The 20,708-nt window shown below is 35.6% G+C and overlaps 1 protein-coding gene across 1 annotated transcript; it reads right to left on the bottom strand.

Moving 5' to 3' along the window:
* Positions 1-18,983: 18,983 nt before the first annotated feature.
* On the bottom strand, positions 18,984-20,397 carry LOC111905277 (cytochrome B5-like protein). The gene is made up of 5 exons (XM_023900968.2): positions 20,105-20,397; positions 19,948-19,985; positions 19,707-19,784; positions 19,478-19,569; positions 18,984-19,307 (listed from the first exon to the last, which is right to left on the bottom strand). The coding sequence occupies exons 1-5, from the start codon at positions 20,394-20,396 to the stop codon at positions 19,241-19,243; spliced, it is 567 nt and encodes a 188-aa protein (XP_023756736.2). The 5' UTR covers position 20,397; the 3' UTR covers positions 18,984-19,240.
* Between the last annotated feature and the right edge of the window lie 311 nt (positions 20,398-20,708).

The following is a 20,708-nucleotide window of genomic DNA, read 5'->3' on the forward strand; positions in this document are numbered from 1 at the left end:
CTAGTGTTTACCTCGGGAAATATGATTCATCATCTACGAGGCGACGACGATTTTCCTCCTTGTGAGAGGGTGGAGGATGATAAGCACTACCTGCCTATAACTGGGTGGGCAAGGTGCAGGAGTAGTGCGAGCACCTACCGCAACTATTCTCCCAAAGGTTCTGAGTTTTCTCGGTCTAAGGCAAATCTAGTGGGCATAGGGTCTCTTCACTCGGAACTCTACTAGCTCAATCCGCAGTAGTTCTCTTGATTTTCTGCTCCTATGTCATCGAATGGGGTGAAAGTGTTTTGCGAAGAGGTTCATGGTAGAACTCATGCGTGGCTTAACTGCCCATACTTGATGGATGCCAGCAGTACACCTGGTCATAGTGGCCAGCCTCATGAGTTCTATTCTCTGGGTTCACGAACCTTATGTGCGAGGTGAGGAGGGTCACCCAGGGAATTCAACGGAGTATGCCTCGGATGGTTGTCGTTTTCTGAGGTATTTGCAGTGCTTTTCACTTTGGTGTTCATTTGACTACGCGGGGTCGATCGACGGCGTGGGGTACCCTTACTTGAGTACTTCGGAAGGTTTGAAATAAGAGGGACGATTGACGAATTGCATTAGATGTGATTATTTGTGTTAGGTTCGGGTTCGGAGGAACCTTTATTTGCCGATACGGCCATGGAGAAAGCTCACAGCACTAAGAATGTACACATGGTTGCACGAAGTCAAACCGTGCTCAATAGAGTCATCGAAGTTGGCTCACTTCGACATGATATAAAGTGAAGATCGATAGAGTCATGTGCCGAACAGGCACACAAGTTCTAGGCGTCTCGGGTTTCGTCCCATATATCGCTACCGCGGATACTTGGACCGATAGAGTCGACGCGGAACTATAGAGAGTTCTAAGTGTTTCCGAATAGAGTATCTTTTCTTGATTGGATTCTCACGAGGCATCTCTATAATCGCCTCACATATACTAGTCATGTATATTTAAGGTGGGGAGGACTGTTGACTGAGCGACCCCGCCCTAAATCCACAACCAAACGAGGAACAGGAAATGAGGCGGCATTCGCTCACTCTAGGTCTATCCATCCTAAATATACATGGCCGTAACGTATATGTTTAGCCATTATAGTTTTACCTAATGAGTTTAAATTTCATAACAGTGCTGCGACTTTCGCCTTACTGGAAAGAATTTATACTTGAATTAGTCTTTTATTGTTTTCTTAGCTTAGTTATCCGGGATCGAGAGACGTACCAAAATCCAACGAGTTTCTTTGCTGCTTCTTCCTAAGCAGTAGTGTCAGGCTCCTTCTGTGTCTTTGTCTTTCTCTTCAGTCGAGCAGTCCCTCTTAGAGTGTCCCATTCTACCACATAGGTGGCAAACCATACGGGTCGCCACATTGGTGGTTGGTGTAATGAACTCAACCGGGCATCTGCAGACACGGGCAATATGCCCCAGCATGTGGCACCTAGCACAATAAAGTTCCCGGCAGGTACCATGATGATGGTAGCTGCACTTGCTGCAGTGGGGAAGGTCTCCTAGGTATGGTCTTCTTGAGGTCGGGAGGGAAGGATTTACAGGGGTATCGACTGCCTCAGCTCGTTGCCCTTCGGAAGGTCCTGGAGCCGAGGTACTTCCCTCCTCTATCTTAAATTTTCTCTTTAGTGGGTTAAGTGGAGGTTCTTGGGTGGCTGAGTGGGGAAGAGTGGGTTGCTGCCGTCCATTGCCAGAATTAGAAATCCCGACAGGGCCCTTGCTAACATTGGCGTGGTTAGCATTCAGGTGAGCCATGACAGCTGCTACGGCTGCTGAGACTGCAGCTTGGAACGTAGCTTCATCGAATAAGAGGGCAGGTTTCTTGCTTGCGGATTGGTTACGCTTCTTCGGTGGCATGGTTTTTCCTACACGGAGAGGAATACAAGGTAATGAGAGATGATGGTTAACCCTGGACATTTCTGTCCTGAACGCATTAGGCATAAATTTTTCCCGTGCCTCGGGTACTAGTTGTTTGAACGTTGACCTACATCCCTATGATGTAGTCCTGGAAATCAAGGTAAGAGTATGAGTATCGGAAAAAGGCCATAAGATGCGAGTCGTTCCTACTAAGTTACTTTTATACATGGGAAGGTTTCACTCTCCGTCCTGGAGAGAATTGAGAACGGTTCGGAACGAAATCGTGGAAAGGGAAACTCACAAGGGCAGATGGCTAAAATTTTCTCAATAGAGATGTGGGGATCCGCCCTAATCGCGTATCTGGCAACGGGAAACGACGATTTACCTAACACATAGCGTGAGTAGTGTAACCACTAACTCACTAAACTGCATCATTTTTAAGGGTGAATTATCGTGGCGAATACGAGGAAAAGACAAATTCCCGGGTTCTATGTACTAGCTCCCTCGGTCTGCCTCGTATCTTTGGCTGGAATCGGCGTTGGCTTCCTTCGGGTAGTTTCCTAGGGTTCTCTTCTTGTATGGACATATCGAATTTCAACTCCACCTTCCTTCTGATTCCAACTATGGGTGTCATCACTTCATGATGGATGACTAGGAATCTCCGAAGTTTAGGCGAATCTCTCACCACTGTCCCTAAGAGAATATGGGCACTTGGTGTATTCAATAGTCCCGACCCGGTTCATTCACTTCCGAACAAGAAATCTTCTCAATGAATCTCCTCGGGGTCGAAATCAACTCTTCTGTCAGGCACTGAAGTGGATAGGGTTTTTCTACAGGGTTCGCGCGAGAATGGAAATGTCTAAAGAATCCTAAGGGATTATTAACATTTCGCTGTATGATCCATATCGAGTCCTGCTACGATTACACAGGGTATACAAATCCTATATAGCTTAGATCCGATAGGCCTTCGAATATGTGATACTACTCTAGGACCACATCCCAACGAGGAAAAGGAAACAGAGCGAAACCACACCTTCTTAGCCTATGGGGTCTTTATTATATAAGACCTTGGAAGTACACCCTCTGTAGTTGTAGGTATATCGATAAGGGTCTTTTTAATTATTCACGCAAGGTTGTTTATAGATTCTAAAATACCCCCATGGTATTTTAATTCTTGATTGAGTCTTATCTTCTTATTATGATTCTGGGATTAGTGTGGATCTTTTAGCGTTCTAAAATACTCCTATAGTATTTTAACTTTATGTTTGGCTCTAGAATTCCTATTTGGTAAGTTTCAGATCTGCTGCACACCACTATCACTCCCGATCACACGTTCATCGCATCTCGGATAAATGTAGTTGATCAGGTTACATTTATCCCAGCTTACGATTACATAACTGCCCAGGTTTGACTGTAGTGTTCAACATCCGAAGACTTTTATTATGGTCCTTCTTGTGATACTTTGGTTCGAGTGCTTAGATTCTAGATGTTATTATACTTTGGTAAAATATGGTTATATTTTAAAGTATAATTCTTGGTCAGAGTGTTTTATCCCATTGCATTTATAGGCTGTATATCTTTTATGAATTGATATACTTAGCTCACTATAAAAAATGCTCTGATACCAATCTGTCACACCCCAAAACCGGAACGGCGGAAACGTTCTGGGGTGGATGACGTCATGTCAAGTATCACAACACATGCATATAGTAATCAAAGTACAACAAAACATTGCATTAATAGTAATAATTTTACATGGTTACATTACATAGTATCAAAGTAATACGAGCAACATATATGAAGTGCAGCAAAGTACTTAGGCCATCTTCATCAGCAGCTCCGGGGATGTACCTGTCTAATTGCTTACCTGAGATTACAAGTTATTTGAAAAGCGAGTATCAGCATTTTTACAAATGCTGGTGAGTTCATAAGCATTTAGTGTCATTTAGTCAAATAACTTTAATAAGTAGTAGTTTAAGTGCTTTCAGTGCTTCAGTGTCCTTTCCAGAAAATCCTATATTTTCTTTAAATAAAGCAGCCTTCTACTAAGACTGTTTCAGTGCATTGTGGTAAGAGGTAGTTTTCCCTTAATTGATATTGTTATCAAAATACTGAATTTGATTATTTAAGAAAGCAGGAGACATCAGGGAATAACATATGCCTCAGCAGTGAGGACTGCTGACTAAGGCAAAGAATCATAGACTCCAGGAGGGTATCGAACTGACGACACGCCTGGTTCAGTCTAACAAAGGGGAGACATAGACCACAGAAGGTACCAAACGAAAGGTACAGCTGGTAAGGTCTAAAACAGTAAATATAGACCGAAGACGATACCAAATGAAAGGTATCTCTCACAAGGTCAGAACAAAGTCTACGGACCCCAGACAGTATCAATTGAAAGATACAGCTAGCAAGGTCGAAACAGAGATTATAGACCCCAGACAGTATCAAATGAAAGATACAGCTAGCAAGGTCGAAACAGAGACTATAGACCCCAGACAGTATCAAATGAAAGATACAGCTAGCAAGGTCGAAACAGAGACTATAGACCCCAGACAGTATCAAATGAAAGATACAGCTAGCAAGGTCGAAACAGAGACTATAGACCCCAGACAGTATCAAATGAAAGATACATCTAGCAAGGTCGAAACAGAGATTATAGACCCCAAACAGTATCAAATGAAAGATACAGCTAGCAAGGTCGAAACAGAGTGACTCTGAAAAGTGACATCAGCATACAGTGTAAATTGTTGACGAAAATACCGTTACCTTAAAGCCATGAATTATAAGGCAACCCAGGATACTCGTAACCATACTGACTAGAGTTCCAGACGCCCTACAAGCATCTATATAATGTGACATTTGTCACCCCTTGGCTTGGTGGGCCGTGGACTGTAGCTAGCAGTCAGGGTGCGGGGTTGTCAATCCCGTATAGGCCTATACACACAATGTCCGCTCTCCCTACAGGAGACTCTGGTTACCAACTAGACGACGGAGAAGGCCGCGTCCCGAAGATGCATCCCAAATAGAGAATAGTGTGTTTCTTGAGAGGAGTGGGTTTCTAACACAAGTGATATTCTAGCGGTAGAGACTTCCAAGCAGTGGGTAGTGTGTTTCTAAAGTGAGTGTAGAATAGAATAAGAGACTCTTAATTGACTTGACTAGAGAATTCCCTATATGTCCATACTCATATACATAGTATTTAACTAATGGACCAAACGACCTTCGGACGGCTACCCGATCCCACCAGACCACATCTCAACGAAGAAAAGGAAATAGGGCCGATGAGCCTTCCTAAGTCTTTCAGTCATTACTTATATATACCTATATAAGTACGGACATACATCTAACTATGACTAAGTGGGTATCAAGTGAAAGTGATTCTCGTAAAGTAGGAGTGTCTAACAAGTGAAGTAAGAGCGGTCGCAAGTGAAGTATAAGTGTCGAATAAGTATAGGCGCATCGCGAAGTAGATATGACCACAAGTGAAGTAAGAGCGTATCAAGTATAAGTGAAGTAAAGTCGATCTCAAATACAGCGAAGTAGAATCGTATCACTAAGTAAGAGGGTAAATAAGTATAATAGTTATCAGGTATAAGTGACTTCAGGTACAAGCCAAAAACATTACAGAGTAGGAGCATAAAATAAGTATAAGCGAAGCAGTGGTATCTAACAATTAAAAGTATTCATGAAAACCCTTAAAGATTTTGTTACTCAGGAAAAATCGCATTTGTATTCTTTGATAAAATAGGTGTGAAAATCTTTAGAAATCTTTGAGAATCTTTTATAAATCAGTTGAAATGAGTCTTTGATAAGCTATGAAAGTAAGAACTTGGACAAATTTAAAAACCCTTTTTGAAAGCCATTTATAGTGTCCTACTCGGTAAAACAGTGTACAGTGGTAAAATCTTGTGCATGCGGGTTATCAATCACATGTGATTGATATGATAACTGGCATGTTTAACTTGTAATCCCCCCCCTATGAAAACATTTAAAAGCATTAAAAAGGTTCATTCAGGGGTATGAACTCACCTGGTATAAGTAGGTCCGACGGTAGTGCCGTTTGGGCGTTCGGGGTCACGCAAGGACTTGAACACACACTATGACCTATTTTAACATATGATAACATATGTTCACATACAATTAGCATATAATATACTAATTATACAACAGGGATAGTTCGCTGAATCTCGATATGTAAGCATCGATGTTCCCATTCTGCACCGTGAGATTCCACAGCTCCTGCTCCATCTTCTGTATCTCACCTCGGGGGCAGTACTCAGCCGTCAACATCTCTTTCATTTCTGTCCAGGGTATAGAGTTGGCAACAGGGAGTGTCATAGCTTCTATGTGACCATTCCACCAAGTGAGTGCTTGGTCCACAAAAGTGCAGGCCGCGAACTTCACCTTCATCTGCTCGGGGCACTCGCATATCTCGAACACCGACTCTACCTTCTCGATCCATCGCTTTAGAGCGATCACTCCCCCAGTGCCGTTGAAAGTTCGGGGTTTAGCGTTTGCAAAATCCTTGTAGGTGCACGTTTTAGTGAGCCCTTGGTTCGTCCCGTTGTTCGAACTTCCGGAGCCTTGACCATTGCCTCCTCCATTGTTTCCTCGGTGAAGTTGTACCATAGCTGCCGTGACCGCAGCAGACACGGCTGCCTGGAAAGCAGTGGAGTCAACTTCGGGCGGGGTTGGTTCAGGATTTCCGCGAGTAGGTCGGAGAGGCATCTTCTTGTCACGAAACGGAAAGATGTTGGGTGTACGTGGTTTCCGTGAGGTTGTGATCCTACTAACTAGGTGTATGGTACGAACTTAAGTACTTCTATCATTTAGCATACAATCATAACGCCTCAACACATAACAACTGAGAATATCATAGCAAGACACACAAAAGTTTATTAATATTATCCGCATTTAGTACAAGAAAATTTGCTCGTAGGAGCATACATAAGTAACACTAATCCGACAGCATAACGGCTCCATGAGTAGTGTAGTCACTTAAACATAGAGCCGGAGTACATAACATAGTTACTAATATCCTACTACGATAGGTCTATCCCTTACCGCGATGAGCTGCGTCAGGAGGTGGTGCCGAAGATGTGGACGCTCCCTGAAGACGAGCCACCCGTTGTTTCCCTGATTAGGGAAGTAGGGGTCTCCAGGGTGATGAAAACCAGCCATGCGGTCTGCGCGAGTACGTAATTATGCTACATTATTCCTAGGGTATTATGACTATTGTACGGACTAAGCAAACATTCTCTTTTTGGGTGATAAAGGGTATAGTTTTAGGTTCCCTGGCTATTCTGATCTCATCAAGACGTGTGTTAGTTTTACCTTGGAGAGAATGTAGTTGATCAGGCTACATTCACTCCTTGGTATCACTAAGAACAGTCCCGAGTTAACCGAGATACCAGCATTATGGTGTTTGATTCAGCGTTAGGTCCTTACTCCTAATGCAGGCAAGTGTGTTTTATTTATTTGTTTTGTTCAGAGTTATGTTAGTCCCTCTTTTTGGTTTATAGTTGCATATCAATGTATGGCTCGACATGCTAGTTTACTATAAACAAAGCTCTGATACCAACCTGTCACACCCCCGAACCAGACGGCGGAAACGTCCGGGGGCTGTCGTGACTTAATTGAATACCATAACATTGAATATATATGAAACATAACAACATTCGTCACCATTCATCAACATAGTACAACTAGTAGTGTTTACATATCATACATTGTCTAAACATTACATTCCCCAAAAATTAATTTGTTCAATTCATACAAAATAAACTGCAACCGTCACTGAGTATGATTTCCCTTGATTCACTGGTTCCCTGAGAATACAAGTATTTTGAAAAACGTCAACATATGAAATGTTGGTGAGTTCATAAGTAGTGTTTGAAATCGAATGTTTGTATTGTTTGAAAAACCACCAGAAAATCCGATATTTTCTGAAAAGAAAAGCTTTTGAAAACGTTTGTGAAGATCCATAGGTATGCTTGTTTGTTTCTATACTTTTAAAAAAAATGTTCATTGAAGATGTATGCATTTCAAATCTGTATGTATTGAAAACCCTAGGGAAACCCGATGTTCCCCTAGTTCCTTTGGAATCCATTAAGTTGCGTTGAAACCATTACGAAGATAGCAGTGTCAGTCCCAGGCGACGTTGGAAGGTTCTCGAGCAGGATTATTTACTACAAACCCGCGTTACGCAAACGCCCAGTTTGTAGATATACCAACGACTCCCGAAGGCGTCGTCAGTACTAATCGCGTTATCCAATCGCCCGGACAAGGTGTAGTCCCACATCCGAGGAGGAAGAGGTCACGAAGACCCCGATGACTCCATTAACCGGTTGGGGAAAATATGCGTGCGAGGGGTCCCCGACCCGCCTCGTAAAATATGCAGACTTTTCTAGCAATACCAAGGACCCTTGGGGACCAGTGGTACAAGCCATTGAAAGTCACTCTACGTTGTGCCAAGTCGGTGAAACTCAACACTTCGTAGAAAATAAGTGTCTTCGGGCCTTAAGATCAGGTCATTGGGCTAGCTAGGCCCAACAAGCAAGATTTTACACTTTTGGGGCCCGAAGATGGTGCGTAGACGTCTGTGCACACTCGTATGTATATGTATTACCAACGTTATTTGTATGATTCGTAGTGTCGAAGAGTTAGTAGTTGTAGATTTCCATTGGCTCGAGACCGAGCCAATTCGTTTAGCAACGACTTTTGGTATTGTAATGAGTTGTATTTCATCGATAGTCGAGGTGTCATTGTTTGATCAAATTGTACATATTGAATTAGCCTTGAAGTATTTCTGTTTTCAGCCCCTCATTATTTGTAAAAATTTACATTTTCAACCCTTTTTATGTAATATTTCCCGGTTTGGTCCTCAAACTATTTTTCTTGACATTTTAACACCAAAAATTATTGAAATTAATATTTTCCAGCATATTTTTCATAGAAAACAGTTTAAGTCCCTGAAAATGCAGTTTTTCTCGGTTTTAGCCCTTCTTTTCGCAATTTTGACAATTTTGGCCCAAATTGGAAAAATTTTGCAACTTTGGTCCTTTTTAAATTTAAAAAGCATTTTAAACCTTTGAAAAGGATTTGGGACACTTATAGTCCACTGTTTTACAGAAATTCACAGTTTTGGCCCTCCAAAACAGAAAAATTCGCATAATGGGCCTCCTTGGGCCGAAATTTTCATTTTTAGCCCAATAAGCTTGAAATTTATGTTTTTAATCCTCTAATTTAATATAATTCCAGAAATAGTTTTATGGAAACTGTTTTGGCACATTTCATCCATCAGAATCTGTGAAATGTCAATTTGGGCCCTTAATTTTGTATTTTTCACATTTTTGGCCCAAAATGGGTGTTTTTAGCTTAAAGAAAATTTGTTGCTAACCACTTAGCTATTTTTCTTGTATCACTTTATATGTAGGAATATATTTGAAGCTAAAATCATAAAACATGAATTATATTTCGGTTTTGAGGGGTTAAATGGCTAGATCCAACATTAAAACACATATAAGCATGGAAATCATACAAGGCATACAAACACATATAGATCTACACTTTCACTTGTATCCCCCCCCCCCCCCCCCACAAAACTCATAAAAACAGAAAATAGGGGGTATGAAGCTCACCTTGGGTGTAGTTTCGGTTTTTGGAAGAAAAGATGGAAGAAAAATGAAGTATTTTTGGCCTTGGCTCCCTTTGATGAAGATCTTGAGTTTTGAGATGGTTCTAGGGTGTAAGATCACGATTTTTGTATAGATTAGGAAAGGATTTTGATAACAAAAGAATTTAAACCATAGATCTATGCATAATCTTACCTTAGATGAAGAATATTGTGGAGATTTCCTCTTGAAAGCTTCCTAGAACTCGAGATTTTTGAGTGGAGAAGAGGAAGAAGTCTTGAGTGAATTTTAGAGAGAGTTTGTGAGTGTTTTGTGTGTGTGTGGTGTTGCTCTCGGCCAAAACAAGAATGGGGAGGGAGAGGGAAGAATGGAAGTGATCTTTGAAGTGAAGTGCATGGAGAAATGAGAATAATGCATGGATATCCTATGGGTAAAGATGAGGTGTCACTTGAAAGTCAACTCCTTCTTGGGTTTGGGCCTTGGGCCGAGAATGGGAAGGAAAAAAAAGATTTTTGGGCTTTTTGCCCTTAAGCCCAATATTAGTGTTAATTAGGGTGTGTTTTAAGTCTAAAGGAGTGTAGTAGGATTTTTATGTTTTTCTTGAACTAGTTTTAGGTTATTCATGTATCAAGGCTCTTAATCCATTTCATTCATGACCTAAAATGTTGGAATAAGTAAATATGGGTCCACTTAGAGTCCAATTAGGGTTCTAAGCCCATGATAGTCTAATTGGAAGCCTATTGGTCCACTTGGATCCAATAAGGAAGTTCTAGTCCAAAATAGACTTAACAAGAACTTCTAGGGTTTTCCAATTGTTTGATGACTACTTGTAGTTCTAGCATGTTGTATTTGATTGAAGTTTTTGATTCACATTAACTTGAATGTATAGATTACATGGCTTAAAATTTACAGTTGTGACAGCTATGCTCAAGTATCAAGGGTGTAAAGGGGTTTAAAGCATCAATATGGACCAAACAAGGAGTTTACGGCCCAACCTAAGGGAGTTTACGGCCGTAAACTCCCAAGGTTCTATTCTTGGGGTTTTGATGCTTCTAGCTTGTTCCTTGATTTATTCTAAGCACTTTTCATCAAAGGCATGATTGGATTTGAGGCTTCTAAAGGTATTTTATAGGAGTTTACGGCCTAAGAACTCTCCCAAGGGAGTTTACGGCCGTAAACTCTCAACCCTTGAGTTTAGTGAAGTTTCAAGCCTCTAATGCCTTTCTAGTAATTTCTAATGAAGTGTGATGCTATTTTGGAGGATTAAAACTAACATTTGAGGGGGCTTTGGGGAGTTTACGGCCTAGATAAATGCTTAGGCCGTAAACTCCAAGAAATGTCTCATTTTCTTGGGTTTAAGTCCTTAGATCTCCTCCTAGTAGTTTATGGTAAATGTCTAAGGCCATTAGGGGGGCAAAATCACACTTTTGGGCATGATTTTAGGGAGTTTACGGCCTTGACTATTCATGGGCCGTAAACTCCTTTCTTTAATTCATTTTGGAGTGTTCTAGTGTCCTAAACTCAAAGGAATAAGTCCCTAAAATATGTAATAAGCCCTAGGATGAGTTTGGTGCACATTTGGGACCCTAACTTGTGGAGTTTACGGCCTAAGCATGTGCTTGGGCCGTAAACTCTTCTTTGAGTCTTAAATCCATGCATTTTAGTGTTTAAACACCCCTAGGCTATATCCCCTAATAGTTTCTAAGCTCATGGTCAAGTTTAAAGGCATTTTTGACACCTTTTTAGGGGTTTACGGCCCTAGAATGTTCCTGGGCCGTAAACTCCTTATCTTATGTCTTCTTGGATGATTTTTGGGCTATAAACATAAATCAATACGCTTAGAATAAGTTAGGGTAAGCAGACTTACAATTTGGAAGCGTTTGGTTGCGAATTCGGGGCGAAAACGGGTCTAGAGAGAGAGTATAGAGAGAGTGTGTAAAAAGTCTCCCATTTGACTCCACTCACCCTTATATAGGTTTCACAGTCGGGGCTCAGTGGAATTTTACCCGATACTGTCGTTAAACGGGGCTTTTGGTCGCACCCGATTTAGTGGTCGTAATAATAAAACTTGACATTTCCTCAATAAATGGAAATGTGTGTCTTGAGTTTTTATTCCCTTTTATCACGACTTAACGGCATATTAACGGTAACCAAATGGAATGTTTATTAAATTGATGCCCTCTAATTAACGGAACTTTTATACAGTGGAATATTCCGTTAACGGTAACGGGGAAATGTAACGGGGCAACTTGGATTGTCACAAATAGGGACCAAGGGAAAATAGTGGCGGTGATGCAGCATTTATAGTGATAGATTACGAAAAGAGGAGGCGAAGAGTCTGCCACCGTCGACTGTGGTGGTCCTCTTCGCTGGTGAAGTAAGGAGACGAGGTAGAGAGTCTGCCATTGGTTTTTTTTGTCAACAAGATGAGGGAAAATGGTCCTGTGGGGGCCCCAACGCCCCTTCATAGTCTAAATTCTTCAATTCCATCAACTCCCCGAATAGGAAGAAGAGTACCCAATTCCACACCCATGGAACATGACAAGTGATGGGATCCAAAAGATTTGACCGAGCAAGAAGTCAAACTTACAACACGGAAGGAGCCTTTATAGCTAGGGGTACAACTTGGAAAGATGAACATTGTGGCTTGGGCAAGTAAAGAAGACACGGAAAAGAAATCGATGGAGGGCAAAACGGACATTTTGGCTGAGGAGGAATTCATATTTGAGTTTGAGAAACGGGTGGTTGCATGAGAAGATGCTGATAATCTAAACTTAATGCAAGGTATGTGTTTTTAAATACAAGGGTAAAACGGTCATCTACTCTTATTTGTTTTATAATGTTATTTCACATTTTAAATATTTTTTATAAACATTATTTATGATGTATGTTTAGATTTATACACGAAGAGATTAAAATTCAAGCATGGGAAAGTCACCAGAAAGCAAAGCTTGAAGCAGTGAGAAGAATAGAGGTGAATTTGATTGCAAGTTCAGATTTGTGATAATAATAATTAATTATAAACGATGGAAGGAAATTTGGTAGAATTAATTAAATTTGGTTTTTTTTAGGTTAAAGTGGGAGAAAAGAGGGCACATGCACAAGCAAAAATGTTGAAGAAGGTTGCAATGTCGAGGCGAGGAAGCCATTATAGTAATTCTTACTCCATTTCCAGATTCCATGCATTCATTTCCACTCCAATCTTACATATAGAAATAAATTACTTTGGAATCCATAAAATCCTTTGGCCTTTGAATTTAAACATTAAAATTACTCATACAAACCCTAATGCTTGGATCTAGGTTTCTCTATTGTACATGCAAGTTATCCAAGACTATAAACCCTAATTCTAGCATACAAGTAATCATATTAACATAAGAATGGGTTTAAGATATTACCTTGATTGTTATGTAGCAATAACAATCACAATTCTCCTTGTAATGACTTTAGAAAGCTTAGAGTCACAAATGTCACTCCTCTAATGGTTCACAAACACCAAGAGCAAGAGGATGAGGAGGAGAGAGGATGGAGGCTGCCCAAAACGTGTTCTAACCCTAGAAGAAAGCTTGTACACGTTTTTGAGCCTTAAGGGTTCTATATATAGTGAGGCTATTAGGGTTATCTAACAAGGAAACCCTAATTTGGATGCTTAAGCCCTAAGCAACCCATGGACTCCTTTTATTAAGGGCCTTGGACAATTTCTAATGGGTTTCCCCATAGAATTCGTTCACTCCTTAATATAAGGCAATTCATAGCCCAAATTGCAATTATCCTATAATTACAATTCCAGTCCCTTAAGTTTAATTAATCTCTTTTAGTCACAAAACTAATTACCAATTAATTATTGACTAATATTAATTAAACAATATGATTTCTCCTTTAATATATTATTCTCATAATATATTAATAAATCATATTTAATCATTTCTCTCCATAATTCATCCTATCAAGTTGCTTTGGTGAAGGCAACCCAAAAGAACCATGCACCATCGAGTCAAGTACATACCAAAACAGTTATGGACTTAGACACTAATCCAACACATTTAACCCCAATCTTCAAATCCCAATATCTCTAAAATCAAAATTGAAGGTAAAAATGAAATATGTCAAATAGATTCACCAGAGATAGATACCAAATGATATTTACTTTTCATTTTCATAAAAGAATTAATAAAAAAGGTTCACCTTTGTTGAACCATGAAATCTTTGTGCCTAGAATTTAAATCTCCAATATTATTTTTGAATTTTGTATCTCTGATTAACAATAACCACAACATGTTAACGAATATTCAATCAACCCTAAGAACAATAGCAGCTACACTAGAGAAGGATTCAGACATTCCTTTTCCTTCTTCACCATTAATCCTACATGAAAACAAAATAATTAGAAAATGTCTCAAATAGTAAAGAAAATCAACAGGTATGAGAAAATAAAGTTAATAACTGATGAACATACCCTACTTGATAAAGATGTTGGTATGCGTTTCCATGTATTATCTTATATCATGGGTGTATGCAAATCCATACATGCATTTTTTTTACTTTTTTTTTATAGTTTTCATTATTTGAATTTGGGGTATGTATACAAAAACAAGGAACAATGGTGGAGTCATGGGCGATAAATTCTTGGAACTTTTGTTGTCGAATATTTACTTTAGGTTTACTGTGACTTCATGTGCATCTGCCCCTGATGGAAATGAAGCTATTTTGGGAAGGTAAGATGGTAAATTGCACATGTATTCAGTTGAAGGAGGTAATGTTTCAAAAGAAGTTATTCTTGAAACAACTTTTGACCCTAAAAAAAATTCCAATGGGTTTTACCTGGAATTACATTGTTTAAATAAGCAAAATATTGTTCTTACATTGATTTTATTTTTGTGTTTCCGCAGATGAACATCATGGAGTTCTTATTAAAGTGAAGTTCAGGTATTAGCCCTTGATTTAAAAATCAAATAACTTTGTAAAGGAACAACAAATCAAGATAAATACTTATACTCTTCAATCCATCTTATAGTTTTCAGAATATTAGAACTTGATTATTTACATTTGATTCTGATTTTACAATTTCATGCAAATAGGAAATTATTATATGAAATAGGTTTGTTTTCTAGCGGATTTACTTTCATTTTTATTTTATTTTTAAAAAGTTGTTTTTACGTCTACATTGTACTAATGTAAATTAAGTTTGATTTATTAGAATGTTTATTAAATTGCAGGGACAATAATCATTTCATCATACTTTGGTTTTGATTTATTCTGATATGTCAAAAGTTGGATAAGATTTTAAAACACGTTTTTTTGGTGTTTTAAATTCTTGCAGGTGTTGTAGAGGTGAAAAATTACTAATTTACCCTTTTCATATATGCATTTGGATCCCTGGATGTTGGGATAAGACTTCATGCTACAGAAGGATTATCTTGCTAACAAATGAAGGATGAGATTTCTCTTTTTCGTCACATGATTTTTTGCTTCTCAGGATAAAGCATCTTTGAAAAAAATATAATTATTATAGCATTGTACTTTTGAACTTTATTTTTCAAGATGTTATATAAAATTTTCAAAAGCATTTACGCAAACTTATTCCAGGCGCCAATGGCGCAGGTAATTCCTACTAGTTGGCTATGGTTTACATATCTTGATTCTAATAAAGCATGACTATATATTCCATTAGTGTATAATCCATGAAAACTATGGTTATAAAATTATTAAATTTTCATAGTAAAAACTCAAAATTATTAAATAAATTATTTAAAATAAATTATTAATTAAGAGATATTTTTTTTAGTTATATAAAATTATAATCGTTTATTTAAATAAATACATGAAATTATATCACCTTATAATCTCTATTAATTTTATTTTAATATAATTAAAGTGAGAAATTTAAAATTTGAAATAGAGAATAATAGGTTGACAATTGACATTACATTAATTAGAAAATCTAATAGAATGACACATGAAAAAAAATATATTTTTTTTTATTAGAATAGGGAATAATAGAGAATAATAGGTTGACAATTGACATTGCATAATTTTATATAAAAAATATTACTACGTAACTATAAACCTAATTGCTAAAAAACAAAACAACCATCTTCCAATTTCCATCGTCACTTTCATCATAAGGCACCTACGGCCCCAAACTTTACAATCCTCGTAATTTAAGGTAGTTCAACAAAAGCAACATACTTTTAATATACAAATATAAATCTTCATATCTTTTATCAATTTAAGTTTAGGGTAAATAGCACAAAAGACACAAAGTTTATACAAAAATTTTAATTTGACACTGTGTTATTTTTTTATCTCAAATTTGACAATGTCTTTTCTAATTTGTTATAATTCTGACTACTTGACCGGTCAAACTGGTTATTTGCTGACGTTACATGATGACGTGTCGAAATTGATTTTTTTTTCCACAAAAGACACTAAGTTTCGACTTTTTTCGATTTTGACATTATTTTTTTTTCAATTTTGACACTATTTTTTGTTCCAAATCAAAAATCATTTTTTCCAATTTTGTTCAATGTTGATAATTTTCCATTTGAAACCTTATAAATATTTTTTTAATACATTTTAAACCATATAAATACATTTTTTTCATTTAAAAACCATATTTTTATAAAAATACAAGTTTTTTTTACATTCAAACCATAATCTTATGTATAAATATACATCATATCATACATACTTATAAAGCTAGCATTTTTCCTTGAACCTCATGCATTTGAAACCCCCATAAAAATTTGCAAACACCTCATGCATTTGAAACCTCATATTTTAATAAATATCACTCAAAAGTCTCTTAATAATGATTAACAATTCAAAGGTTTTATAACTTATATAATATATTTAATAAACAATTAATGGATACTCTACTATAAAAATGTCAATATTTTTGAGTAGACACACAAATACAAATAACATACAAAATTCACAAAGAAATAAAGTTTAAAGTTTTTTTGTGTTGGTTTGAGGGTTTTGAACAATTTTTCGAGCCATGTTATTATGTTGAAGTTTTTAATTTGTAAGTTTGTTATATACTAATTCTTTTTTGTATTTTCTTGATTTAAATATTATTTTAAGAATATCATTGTATGTTGTGGTTGAAATTTTAATGTAAATTAGATTAGATTCATGTTATCGATCATATGTTATGGAAGACGATTTATATAATATTTAATTAACTATTGTATGCATATTTGTATGTTTATGTTGCTTCAAAACAATAATTAATTAAAAATCATGGATATTTCATATTATCCATATTATCCATGTATGCCTTTTTTAAAATGCAAATTGTCTATCTTATCACTTTATATTTTAGTATATGTTTAACATTTTAATTATAATAATAAGTGTTTTTTAAAAGTTTCTTTCACGTATTAATAATAAAAAATGGTTTTAAAATTAATAAGCAATAATTATAAATAATAAAATCAAATTACATGGATATGTCATATTATCCATGCAAGTCTCTTTTGAAATGAAAATTGTCTATCTTATCACTTTATTATTTAGTGTATCTTTCACTTTTTAATAATAATATTAAGTGTTTCTTAAAATTCTTAGTTAACTTATTATTAATAATAAGTGGTTTCAAATTAATGAATAACAATTTTAAATGATAATAACATCAAATTATAAATTACATTTAGCTATAAATAAATTGTATTTTAAATGAACATCATTATTGAAATTAGAAAATTATGACATAAGTAAAAATATAATTAATCAATAATAATAATTGTTGAAAATAATACTAAATAGATAATTATATTTAATTCTATTAATGAGGAATGTGGGTTGATGTTAATGAATATTATTGTTCACAATAATAGAAATTATATATATATATATATATATATATATATATATATATATATATATATATATATAAATTAGTGTAAAAATATTATCTTAAAGTTAATGTCAATAACATAACCATTTTAAACATATATCTTTCAATACTTTAACAATATATTTTTAATCTTCGTTGCGCTACGCGCAGGAATTCGTCTAGTTAGTTATATAAAAACTGTATTTTTACACAAGTTTAACATGAGTTTGGAGGCATGTGGTCAATCAAGGCCCAGAGGTCAAATTTACAACCCATGAAATTTTTACATCTAATATAATATTCATAATATTATTAGGAACATCTTGAATCTCATGGTGTGACTCCTATTAAATCATATTTTTTCACCTCAATTTTTTCAAAAAATATTTATGAAGGATAAATATGACCATTCTTACATCTATTTTAGTATTCACATTAAATTTTGGTATTTTGCTCTATATTTTTCACATCTTCTTCAATGCTTCAAACAAACGTTAGATACGACATCAATATATACCTAATATAATTATTTAATCGTAAATAAAAATATGTGTAAAATCTACAACAAAAAATAAAATAAATAATATTTCATAAGTGATAACTGATAAAATTATGTTATTCTTATTCGAAGTTTATGGTTAGTTTGGTTTTCATGATATAACTAAAAGTATTTATACATAACATATGCTTTGAATGTAAAAAAAATCTTATATTTATATAAAAATATGGTTTTTAAATGAAAAAAAAGTATTTATATGGTTTAGAATGTAATAAAAAATATTTATACGGTTTCAAATGAAAATGGTCAGCATTGAACAAAATTGAAAAAAAATAATGTTCGATTTGGAACAAAAAAGTAGAGTATCAAAATTGAAAAAAATAAAATAAACTTAGTGTCAAAATCGAAAAAAAAAATGAAAACTTAGTATCTTTTGTGGAAAAAATTATCAAATTTGACACGTCATCATGTCACATTATCAAAATTGACACATCATCATCATGTTATGTCAACATGCCACGTCATCAAAACTGACACGTAATCATGCCACATCAACAAGTAACAACGTTGACCGGTTAAGTGGTCATAATTATAACAAATTGGAAAACACAATGTCAAATTTAAGACAAAAAATAACACAATGTCAAATTAAAATTTTGATATAAACTTAGTGTATTTTGTGCTATTTACCCTTAAGTTTATACATTACTTTATTGCAGTTTATAGCTTTTAAGTCAAAGAATCACTTGAAGACATATTTGATAAACTAGGAAGAGGAAGAAGAAAGAAGAAGAAGAAATATTCAATGTTGATTACAATATTCTACATTTTTTGAAGATTGAACAGCAAAGACGAATAAATATACAAAATTTAATGAATGAAGATTAAATATTCTACATGTTTTGAAGATTGAACAGCAAAGACGAATAAATATACAAAATTTAATGAATGAAGATTAAATATTCTACATGTTTTGAAGATTGAACAACAAAAAATCTAAGAATTTATAATATTCTACTTTACAAGTTATGTTTGTAGTTTGTAAATACCCCTAAAAAGATTCCAGTTTATAATACTCCATAAAAATCTAAGCATTTATAATCTTTTGTCTACAAAAACCATAAATGCCATAATCCGCATCATTGTCATTATCGAAAGACGAAAATACCCCTCAAAGGATTCTCTAGTCCTGTCATGTAGCACAAGCGCAACTATAGAAAACTACACATGATTTTCAAATAAAATTATTCAATTGTCAATCTCCTTAAGATCAACACTAGTGCAAATTAATCTAAATGTCTTCAAATGGATTACATATAAAGGAAAAAACTATCAGCTAAAATAGATTACTGTCATTCTGCATGATCAACAATTTAATATCATCACTTCTCTAACTCCCCAATGTAGAAGTCCTCAATCATATCAAATACTCGGGTTGCATGTTGTGGCCTGAATAAAATTTCATCAAAATAGTCTCAATCTAGGTTGCATAATTTATCCAATTGCTCAAATCAAATGACAACTGTTTGAAAGAAAATCAAGAACTTCATATATCTAAAAGGGTCCTATGCAGATTAATTCAAAGGGATAGTTGTTTTCTCAAATGCATAGAAACTTACCCAAAAAATCCTTCAGTTGAGTCATCACCAGCATGAGCCAGAATTGCATCACCACCAGGATGTTCCTCCACATAAGGGGTAACATCATATACCTATGGAAAAAAGATTGAGGAGAACAAATGTCATCATTTTTCCTTTTTCTATGTAAAGCATATAAACTTTTTTAGGTTTTCCCTAATTTCATAGTGATAGAATAAAGTGTTATTTAGGTTATATAACCTAACAGAACCTTCTCTTTGATGATGATCCAGCAATCTGTCCTCTTGTTATGCAAGGAAACTGCAGCCTTGTTGTATGATTTTACAGTCTGCAATTAAAAAGTATACAACATTATAATACTATTCGTTAGGCACTTGTTTGTTTTGGAAATACAAATCTAGTGTTCTTTGAAATCCATAGCATGAATGTTGTCTGTATAACAAATATATGGTTGTTTCAAACATCAGAATTCTTATTTGTTAGGATAGTACCTTGATGTTAGCATCTGATTGAACTTTCTTGGTTTGATCTGCATTACACACATACCCGAAGATTAGAAATACATACAAATTTTGTACATAATATTGAAAACTTCCGATTCACTGGATTATACCAAAAAGAAATGTAAGAGGGAATGAAAAGATTTACCGGATTTGATGAATCGAGGGGCTAGAAACAATAAACTCAACAGGAAGCCGATAATCAAAGTAACTACCATTAGCTCCATAGCTCCTCCACTTTGAGCCCTGGCTGCAGTAATGTAGTGTTTGTGTGAGAAGTAGAGAGAAATTGGGTGAATTGAAGAAGAGATGAGACTTGAGAGGGATCTACAAATGTTTCTAGATTCGCTCCCTAATTTCCCTAATTCAAAATCGTTGCAGCCAGGCGTTTTTATCGACTTCTGACTGTTTGTTTTTATCGACTTCTGCCTTATGGACATTTTTTTTTTTTCTTATTTTTATTGGGTCAAAATCTAATTGGGATCCTTTGATAGTTTATAACTAGACTAGAGTTGGTAAAAAAAATTCGAATTCCAAAACTTGATTCGAATAACTCGAAATCTGATACGAAATTATCCGAAATTTCAGATATCCGATTTTTTTGATTCGGATACGGATAGTCACTTTGTAAATTTTCGTATATTTCGGATATCCAATATCTGAAAAAAAAATTATTTTTTATATTTTTTTATTGAAAATTATAAATAATAAATGTTTACTTGCACTTTATAATTAACTCCATGGCAACTCAT

This window comes from Lactuca sativa, chromosome 8 (genome assembly GCF_002870075.4).
Source record: "Lactuca sativa cultivar Salinas chromosome 8, Lsat_Salinas_v11, whole genome shotgun sequence".
NCBI lineage: Eukaryota > Viridiplantae > Streptophyta > Magnoliopsida > Asterales > Asteraceae > Lactuca > Lactuca sativa.

Excerpts from the sequence above, each read along its gene's own strand:
- LOC111905277 (XM_023900968.2), bottom strand. The coding sequence starts at position 20,396 with ATGTCCATAAGGCAGAAGTCGATAAAAACAAACAGTCAGAAGTCGATA. Across the intron at positions 19,785-19,947 it reads AATCAGATGCTAACATCAAG|ACTGTAAAATCATACAACAA; the intron begins GTACTATCCTAA and ends TTTTAATTGCAG. Across the intron at positions 19,308-19,477 it reads TCAACTGAAGGATTTTTTGG|GCCACAACATGCAACCCGAG; the intron begins GTAAGTTTCTAT and ends AATTTTATTCAG.